The sequence below is a fragment of the Zalophus californianus genome, chromosome 10 (genome assembly GCF_009762305.2).
Source record: "Zalophus californianus isolate mZalCal1 chromosome 10, mZalCal1.pri.v2, whole genome shotgun sequence".
Classification (NCBI taxonomy): Eukaryota; Metazoa; Chordata; class Mammalia; order Carnivora; family Otariidae; genus Zalophus; species Zalophus californianus.
The window spans coordinates 9770331-9780233 of NC_045604.1; the positions used below are offsets into that span (position 1 = coordinate 9770331).

Sequence of the window (9903 nt, forward strand, 5' to 3'; positions counted from 1 at the left end):
GATGGGGTAGGGTGATGACAGACAACCCAAGAAATTACATGGTGCAGATACAGACACATTGGGCTTGTTCCGGGAAGCAGGGGGCTGGAGTTCCTAGAGGGCTGTCCGAAGAGATGCTGGAAATTGCTTGAGGCAGATTACGGGGACTGTGGCTTCCCATTTGGTCCCTGGTCACGAAGGTGAGCTACCAAGGGGTTTTGAGCAGGGCAGGTGAAAGGGCCTCAGCTCTCTGTTGGGAGATGACTCTGATGGAGGGAGTAGAAGTGAAGACTGCAGGTAGGGCTGCTGTAGGAGGTGGCAGGGATGAGAAGGTACCAGCAGTCAGAAAATGACAACCGCCCCCTGCCCGGTGGGGGCCGTAGGGTTGGGGGCGAGGAAGAGAGCAACAGAAGGTGAGGAAAGTGAGCCAGGCTTCGAGTCCCTGTTGCGTGGAAGAGGAACGAGACCCCAGGAGTGACAAGGTGGCTCCTAGTCACAGAGCAAATCATGGGCAGATTGGAATTTTATAAGTTCCAGCCCAGAGCCTTCTGACCTCAAATCCTGTGACGTTTTCTCTTCTCAGTTCATGACAGATTTGTGGTTTATCCACTTAAACGTCCTCTCTTTGCAAGAACTATAAATGGAACCGGCAGAATATAGAGAAACGAGTCCCTGGGTTTTGTCCTCCCAAGGAGTAGTGTCTGCACGCTATTAAGTGAATTGTTGTTACACTCTACTCCCAGGTGGGGTGGGGGAGGGGTAGAACTCCTCGATGGAAGAAAGGAGAGTGGGAGGCCCAAATTCTAGTCCCAAAGCCTCCGGCTAGCTTTGTGACTTTGGTGGCTCTTGGGACTCGTGTGACCTCCCAGGCTTGGGTTTCTTTATGGGTAAGATGAAGGAAACAGGACTATTTTTAGGGTCATGACTTTGGCCAGGAAAGAGTTGCATGGTCTTTTTTAATAGATAATCGAGGCCCGAGCCTGATAGTCCCTCATGCATCTGCCCCAGAACCTGGCTTACCACCTTAGTCCCCAGACCCAGGTCCTGCCGTGGTTGCTCTACTCTATGTCCCCATTAGTCTGTCAAATCAGGGAGGCAGCATGATGCACCTGGGGAGAAATTGGAATCAGATGAACTGGACTTAAATCCTGATTTCACCATTTAGTAGATATGTGACCTCGGGCAGGTTATGTTGTTACCTCTTTGTACTTCATAAATAGGGATACTCAAGTTGGTTGATTACATATTGATCAGTATCCCTGGGTTGTGAGGATGAGCCGTAACGCAGGTTAAATGCCTGGCGGTGCATTAGCTGGTAACAGTCTGTGTTAGATCAGGCTTTGCCTGAGACGGTAGGTGTTCTGCCTGAGTTTTCTTCCATCAGGACTGGTCAGAGCCTCTGAGTTGTCATCGCATCCTCAGGAGCTGGGGCACCGGCCTGATCCCATTGTTCGGTCAGTACATGGTACTGAAGTCCCGGGCGGTGCAGTTACTAACGCTTGAGGGAGGAGCGCATGCGAGCCGTGGCCCAGGAAAATAGAACCAGTTTGAGAAATACAGAATTCAGAATCCTTGGAAATCAGACGATCTTGGCCTCTTAATTCAAACAAATCATCATGGCACTGATGACACGGAAAATTCTCCCTTGCTCTCTTATACTTGGATCATTGTGCGAAACGGGGCGGGTGGGGGGAAGGAGACAGGAGGTGATGGTGGCTTTCTGTGGGGTTTCTCCGGCCGCTTTCCCTCTCAGACCTCTGTCTTCTCCTGTCACCTGCTGGCGAGTCACTTTCTGGTGGGCTTGTGCGGCCTTTCCACATGCAGCTTCTACAAGTTCATTCTCTGTCCACGTAGGACAGAAAACATACCTGGCATGTGCTTTGTGGGATGGGAGGGTGGGTTAGTCGGGAGCAGCTGCTGGGCCTCAGAACAGTCCTGGAGACTTGAGTTAGTGCCGTGGTTTTACCCTTCCACTGTCACAGTTCCTGGGCTGGTGACCCTCGAGGTCAGAGTTGACTATCATGTGGCACGGGGGATTTGCCTTTGAGCCATGCAGCCTTGGAACACTTACCTCCATCATGGGAACCCCTCATACTTTTGGGGGTATTGGTTTCTCCCAGCTTTCACCTTCCCTCCGTGTGTGTTACTTACTCTAACCCACCCTACAATTCGGGGACAGGGAAGAACTGAGACGGGACCAAGGAGGGCTGACACCTACTCTCTCTCCTGCTCTAATTCTCTGTGTCCAGTTCCCATAGCTTCAGGGCTGCAGTGGACCTTGAGATAGTCTGTTCTGTTACTAGAGTAACACATTTCCTCGACTAATTGTTAAAGTGAATCAGCTGAACCACTGAGGAATTGTATTTATTCTGGGTCCTTCTAAATTTTTGTTCTTGGCTTTGGCTGACCAGAGGAGCCCTGGTGGCTTTGGAAGGGCGGCCGTGAGAGCCAAGCAGGGAAGGTGGGCAGACGGGTAGTTTCCTGCCCTTTCCCCCCTCTTCTGAAAGGGCCTTTCCTTTCCAAGCAAATGTGCTGGGTCAGAGTGATGATCAGGGAGCCGGTTTTGAGTCCCTGGAGTTTCCGGTTTGTGCCAAGACCTTGTTCTGACTCAGTCCTTGGCTTGGCCCTATTTCCTGACTTCGCCTGAGGAGCACGGCACTTAGGTGCAGTGAATGGGCTGGCCTTGTGTTGTCCTTGGCTCGAGGAGGGGTCTCGGGCTGTTTGAGGTGATAACTCAGTGGAAGGCTCTTGGGGAGCAGAGGTGGGGGATGCCTTTTGATTTTACACGTTCCCAGTGTCTGGGCAACATTCTCACCCGTTTCCTGTTTTCCTTTTTCCAGGGTAGAAACTGTAGGATGGCTCCTCCCTGTCTTCCCTGTTCGCCCTCCCCACTGTGTCTTCCCATGTGTCTGTGCCCTGCTGTCCCTCCCGCACTGCACCCCCCACTCCCACCTTTCCTGCTGTTCTGCGGGACCCCGCTCTCGGCTGAGTCTGCTGTGTTCCCCTGGGCTCGCCTGAGCTCACAGATGCTGCCCTTCCAGGGGTCTGCTCTGTCAGGGAGCCATCCCTCTCCTGAAGCTTCCCAGATTCTGTTACCATGATAATCCGTGGCAGAAACTCAGGTTTATTGAATGCATACTATATGCCAGCCACAGCGCTGACAAGTTTCGTGTCCATCCCCCTGTATTCCGAGGAGTAACGACTTGATGAGAAAGCCTCTGTGTATTATGTCTCTATTTTACAGTTAAGGAAAATGAGAGTCACAGAGGTATGAGTGGGGTCAGGATTCCAGCCCGGGTCACTTTTGCCTGCATTGCTCCCGATGGCAGGCCAAGGGGTCGCTCTGGGCCCTGGAGCAGCCTCCGTGTGACTCTCCTGCTCCCCGCACTTTTCCCCCGGCACCTCCCTCCTGCAGTGGCCTGGCGGGGGGAACTGTCGGGGCTACAGGTGACAAGGGGGCCACAGGCCTGGGGCCGAGGGCAGCGGGAGAGCGTGAAAAGCATGTCTTGTGAAACAAGCACATCAGGCTTTTGCAGGGCTTTTAAGTAAAGGCTGCCTGAGTGCAGGCGTGTGTTTGTTTTTTCCCCCAGCTCTGATACCCTTTGCCCTGGCTTCCTTTTTTCTTTGTACTTTATCTGGGGACGTGAAGAAATTGGAGGCCACACTGGCTGTGTGTTTTGGCCCAGGGGAGCCTGCTAGCCGGCGTGCCAGGGCTCCCGAGGCCTGTGGGGGTGAGCCACGTGGCAGCTCTTCGGCCTCCTCCTTGGCCCCGTCTCCCTGGCAGAGCCGCCGGCCCCCGGCGCCCGAATGCCTGAGAACACCGTTTCCCGGCTGGGGGAGGCACGTCCACCAGCCCCAGGGCCGGGAGGGGCTGTGAGGCAAGTCCTGACAGCGCATTAAAGGCCAGGGTTCATGTGGAGAAGGCTCCTTGTAAATGGAGGGGCTGATGGAGGAGGCAGGAGGTCTAGCAGCAGCACCTCATGCTCTGGAATGTGGTCTTCTAGTCATCTAATCCTCACAGTGCACGCCAGCCCGAATCCTACCCGCAACAGCCTCCCTCTTTCCTGCCCCTGCGTGCATGCGTGTGTGTGCGTGTGTGCGTGCGTGCGTGCGTGTGGACGCATGGAATTATCTAGAGACGTGGCTGTCCAGAAATTCACTCACAAGTGTTCCCTAGTTCGTTTGCAGGGAGGTGCATCCCTTGCTCGGTCTGTAACCTGAGCAGTGGTCGAGAGGAGCCAAGGGGCCTTCACAAATGATTGTTGATGGACAGGGTACCCTTTCAAGGTGGGGCTGGAGGACTGAGCAGCCGTGGTACTAAGATTTACAACACCTGTTAGGGAGGCACTGTTTGGACGGAGAGAATCTCCTTCCAAACTCTCACTACTGAGTTTGGGGGGAAACTGAGGCTCAGGGACATTAGTGCCAAGTGGCAGAGCTAGGATTCCAATCCCTTAGATGGTCAGACCCCTTTTCTGTTTTTTTTTTATTTATTTATTTTTGACAAAAGACTATTAAAATAATAAAGGTGTTGGATGAAAGTCCCTGAATGACACTGTCCCAGACGAAGAAGGTAGAAGATGGTGAGTGTGGATCAATCCGGGTGGCTTTACACCTCCAGCCCACCATTTCCAAAACCATGGTATTGCCATCTTTCACTAAGTGGTTTTCTATTTGGCAAGCCTCCGTGCTTGAGGTTAGCAGGAATGGCTGACCACAGCTGGACCCTCTGTCTGCCCTCCACCCCTATAGGGGCTGGAATGTGGGGGGAGCCAGGCACGATAAGGTGGCACATCAGCAGTAGGTCAGTGGACTGCACACAGGTAAGTGCAAGGGGACAGCATCCAGGTGAGCAAGGGGCTCCTTTGCCAGGGAGCCCCACCACCTCTCTGGGCCCCGTCTACTTCCTGTTACGAGCTCCACAGGACTGTCCTGCTTTTTATGTTGTTCACACTGCAAATTTATTTGGGTCAAATGCTGCTTGAAACCAGAAGACTGTTGGCTGAGGCTGGACAGCCTTTGCTTCAGAGATCCTTATGTCATAGCCAAATTTGACTGTAGCAATAAAAATGTAACTTGTTTTTCTTGAAGCTGCTGCTGACCTGCTCTTGGTCAAGTCTCTCAGGAATCCGGCTTGTGAATCCCAGAGTAATTGTGGAGTCCATGTGAGCCTGGTCTGCCTCAACGAAGGGCGGACATGTGTTGGCTCATGCACCATTTTCTTGATTCTTGTTTTTCCTTTTCTTATAGTATTAAGGGACATCAGCGAAAGAGGGAGGGACCTTGAGCAGATTTTATCTCAGTACATTACGTTCGTCAAGCCTGCCTTTGAGGAATTCTGCTTGCCAGTGAGTTGTGTTCCTGGTTTGTTTTTTGTTGAATTTAGAATTTAAAACTGAATCGCACACATAAAGATATGTAAGCTGATGGAGCCCCCAGCCTGAATTTCATTCCTCTCTGAATGAGCCTGTCCTCCCTCCAGTCCCAAGAAAGGGTGACCTTTGAGGCTTTGTGTTCTCTGGGAGCTGTAGGTCACCGTCTTTGTCAGAATGGTCCTTCAGGGTCCTGCTGTCTGACTCCAGCAAGTTCTGCACTTCTTGCTTGGTGGGCTCAGGGTGTGAGGGTGTGCCATACCTAAGCACAGACTCAGCCATTTGGATCTTCAAAAGGTCTGTGATGGTTGCAGTATTGGTGCAGGGAGGGCTCAGCAATAGGGTATTTCCTTCTGAATCTCTTCTGCCACTGCATTGAGCCTCCCCGCCCCTTTGAGCTTGTCTTGGGCCCCTGGATACGTTCCCCTATGGGAAGTATCCTGCCATGCTCGAATAAGCTTCCATACTTCTGCCCTGGCTCAGGTTCATCATTCCTCCTATGGCAGCTGGGAACTCTCTGGGGAGGTGGCTTTCAGAGAAGGAAGGTTGGGGATATGGGGAATTTTCAGCGTTTAGTGAATTAACCCTTAGCACAGGTAACACTCTCGGCTCCTTGGGGACAGACAGGTGAGTGTTGAGGGAGGACCACTTGGGACAAGAAGTGCAGAGTGGTGGTGGGGGCGGGGGGAGTGGTAGAGGAAGATGTAGGAGATGATGTTGCTTGAGACGCCTGCACCTGTGTCGTGTGTCTTCACCAGGTTGGCCTCACCACGGTCTAACTCCCTAACGATTTATAATTAAGCTGCAGGTGGGAGTGGGGAGACATTGGGGCTTAGCCTGAACTTGGGTGATCTCTTTTTTTGGGGAGACTGGAATCTGACGGCATCGAGAGTAGAGTGAGGCTGAGTGTGGAAATTTCTCTCTTTCTCGTTGTAATGAACTTGTCTTTCTCCTGGAAAAGTATGATCTCAAACTATCTGTTCCTTCAAGTCTGTTAGAAGGCTTTGCGTCAAACCAGACTAGACTTTTGTTTCAGATTGGGGACAGGTGGACTTTCTGAGTCAGCCTGAGTAACGCTGATGCCATAGTCATTCCCCTGGAGAGGATTGGGTCACATGATTAGGTTTCTGGGCAGAGGGCAGAGGGAGTGGAGAAGCCAGGAAATTCTGTCTATCCATCTGTCCATCTGAGGACTTCTCCTGCTCTTTTTACCTTAATAATAGCTCAAGGTAAACTTACTGGACATAAATTCGAGTTAACTGCCAATTTTCTGCTGTTTCACTTAGTTGTAATGAGCTTAAAATTCTGCACGTTTTCTGGGTGGTTTCTGCTTGTTCCCACTGTCCAGCCACTCTGTGCTCAAGGAAAGGCAGGAGCTTGGATCTGATAAATTGTCTGCCTAGTTCAGGTTGGGTTTGGGCCTGACACAGTTGCATTTGAATGGTTCTAGGACAGAAGATGCTCACGTGCTGAAGGCATTTTTTTTTAATGTGGTCTTATCCTAAACTTGGGTCATATACCAGAATATTTAAGTGTGATAAGAGAGCCAATGAAAATGGTCATGGGGGAGGTTATTTTTCTTGGCTTTACCCTTGCGTTAGGATCAATGGTGTCACCTTTCAGACTGTGTGTAGAAGTCCAAGGTGAACCACTTCCCTTTTTGATTTGGGTTTTTCTAACTCATATCTTTCTTAGTAGGGTGGAGGCAGTTATAAGTTTGGTTTCAAAGACCACGTTTTCTGTGCAGGTCATAAGCTTAAACAGTATTAAAGCATTAATAATGAGAAATCAAGAGAGCTGATTTATTGTAATTGAGATAAAGGGGATAGAAAATACTATGTTCACAGCCTCAAGCTGCCACCCTCTGGGATCAGTGGTAGAGAGGCTGACCCTTCCCTCATGGCCCCTCAAGAGGGGCTTGGGCCAGTTTCCCTGGAACTCCTCTTTAACGAATTGTGAATATCTTTCTCCACAGACAAAGAAATACGCTGATGTGATCATTCCTAGAGGTGCAGATAATCTAGGTGAGTCCTGGTCGGGTTGGGGGGTAGGGGGTTATCCCCTGGGGCATAACCTATACCCTATGTCAGTTGTACTTTGGGACAGGATGTGGTGACCGACCAAGGCTCCATGGATGTGGCTGAACCACTGGTCGGCAATTGGGAGCCAGAAAGGAATTTTTGCCTGCACGTTTAGCCTTGGGAACAGGCCCCTGTGCATACGTGTGTATGGGCATGGTGACAAGCAGGAATTCGTGCTTCTCTAGCAGAAAGCAGAGGGCTGGAGACTCTCCTCTGCTGTCCCTCCCAGTGATGACACTTTGGGGCCTTGCATCCAAGGCCACCTTTTAGCAAAAGCACATTTTCTTCTTAATTTAGAATGACCTGCCATCAAGGTAGCCTTTCCAAAAGGGAGCTGTTTGCATGTATTTATTTATTGGTTTCGGCTTGTCTGAGAAGTAGGGGTACCTCTGGACTGAGGCAGGCTGGGGCATGATCTGTGAGAAGTCCCTACCTTCTCATTCTCTTTTTTAAATTAATTTCAACTTTCCTGCATTTAAACAGTTAATTTTTTTTTTTGCTGAGCCATTTGAGAGCCCATCATAGCGATGAATATTTCACTGTGTATTTCTTTTCTTTTTTTTTTTAAGATTTAATTAATTTATTTTAGAGAGAGAGAAAGGGGGAAGGGCAGAGGGAGAAGAGAGAAAATTTCAGACCGACTCCCCACTGAGTGTGGAGCCCGATGAGGGGCTCGACCTCATGACCCCGGGATCATGACCTGAGCCGAAACCAAGAGTCGGATGCCCAACCAGCTGAGCGCCCCAGGCACCCCTCACCGTGTATTTCTTAAAAAAGAGAAGGGCATTTTCATTCATAGCCATGGAACAGCCATGCCCTTCAGGGAAGTGAAGATTGATAGTCTCCTTTGACAGATTTGAGGAGTATAGGCCCGTTGTTTTGTAAAATGGCCCTCAATTTGGGTTCATCTTTGTTTCCTCGTGATTGGATTCCAGTTTATACAAGCTGGGGAGAATACTGTAGGAGAGATGTGTTGCGTGTTCTTCGCAGCATCTCAGGGAGCACTTGATGTTTATTCCATGTCTGGTGATGTTACCATCAATCACTTGCTTGAGATGTATCATTTATTTCTCACGCTAGGAACAGAGAGTCCCATATTACATTTCCTTTAGAGGAAAGAGCCTTCTGCGGGAATCAGGCTACTTGGGACGGGGAGCTGGTGGGTTCCCCGGTAGAAGGCTTGGCTTCTCCCCGCACTGTCCCTGACGTGGCCGCTCTTTGCCCCACAGTGGCCATCAACCTCATTGTGCAGCACATTCAGGACATCCTGAACGGAGGGCTCTCCAAACGGCAGACCAATGGCTATCTCAACGGCTACATCCCTTCACGCAAGAGGCAGTCGTCCGAGTCCAGCAGCCGGCCCCATTGACCCCTGTCTCCTTCAGGCCTGGCCCCTATCTTCAGGAGACAGGAGGAGGGATCAGGAGGCACTGCTCATCCGTACATGTGCTTTCCTAGGACATTGCTGTATTTAAGAACACACCATGGAGATGACATGCCTTTGTTTTTCCTTTTTTTGTTTTGTTTTTGTTTTTTGTGCTTTGGAGCGGCGAAATGAAACCGAATTTGACCCTGAGCTTAAATGACAAACTGTGCCAACTACTACTGGTGATGCCTAATTATGAATCCAACGTGTAACCAGTTATAAATACATATATATATATAAAAGGATCTATTTTTGTGTAAATGTACAAATACTGTAAAGCTGTTTGCTGTTAAGTATTGTGCAGGAGGGCCTGTACTTGAGTGTTCGGGACTCGAGCTGGAGTCTCACCGAGGGGCCATGGTCGCTGTGTTCCGGGGCGGTGGGGGGTGGGGGGGGGCAGTGGAGAAGGGAGGCTCCCGGCTCATGATTCTCAGGCCTGTGTGGCTCGAGGACGATGGAGTTGGGAGCCTTGGATTGCCCCTGCCCTGCTAGATGCCACATTCTTGGAGCTGGAGCTTAGTGATGTGTCGACAAGAGATAATTCTTTTCTTCTTTCTTTCTTTCTTCTTTCTTTTTTGAGTTGAAATTAGGCAAGACCTCAGCTCAAAAATCAAACTCAGGGAAGACGCCCACTGAGGAGAACAAGTCTTCTGTGTTTTCTTCTTGCCCAGTGCCCCACCTCTGGCTGCCCGGGTAGCTCAGCCACTCCCTCCAGACCCACCTGTTTCTCAGTCTCTCCAAAAGCCAAAGCTGCCTCTCTCTCCTTCCCTGACAGGGATTTGACAGGCTCTCTTCTGGTAAGATGGGGAAGGAGAGAGTAGAACGGTACCTGGTGTGGGGTCTGAGGAAATGCTGGCTCCCGTGCCTCCCAGGGAAGTCTGCGATCAGACTCCTTGGGCCTTTTCCCAGAGGGTGGCGTGCACAGTGGCCTCTTGAGTCTGGGCTTTGGTTGAGGACTTCTGCTGGCAGAAGGACAGCCGACAGCCCTTCGCAGGGGGGCATGGGGAGTGAGTGGTAGTTTCTGCTCACTGAGACACAGGGCCTG

At 50.7% G+C, this 9903-nt stretch overlaps 1 protein-coding gene across 1 annotated transcript in view; it reads left to right on the forward strand.

Annotated features, from left to right (window-relative positions):
• The window catches only part of UCK2 (uridine-cytidine kinase 2), a 66198-nt gene extending 57095 nt beyond the window's left edge, over positions 1-9103 (forward strand). Inside the window, exons 5-7 of the mRNA XM_027613941.2 lie at positions 5230-5327; positions 7327-7375; positions 8662-9103. Of these exons, the coding sequence (XP_027469742.1) occupies positions 5230-5327; positions 7327-7375; positions 8662-8801 (287 nt within the window). The 3' untranslated portion in view covers positions 8802-9103. The remainder of the gene's footprint in view (positions 1-5229; positions 5328-7326; positions 7376-8661) is intronic.
• Positions 9104-9903: the final 800 nt, after the last annotated feature.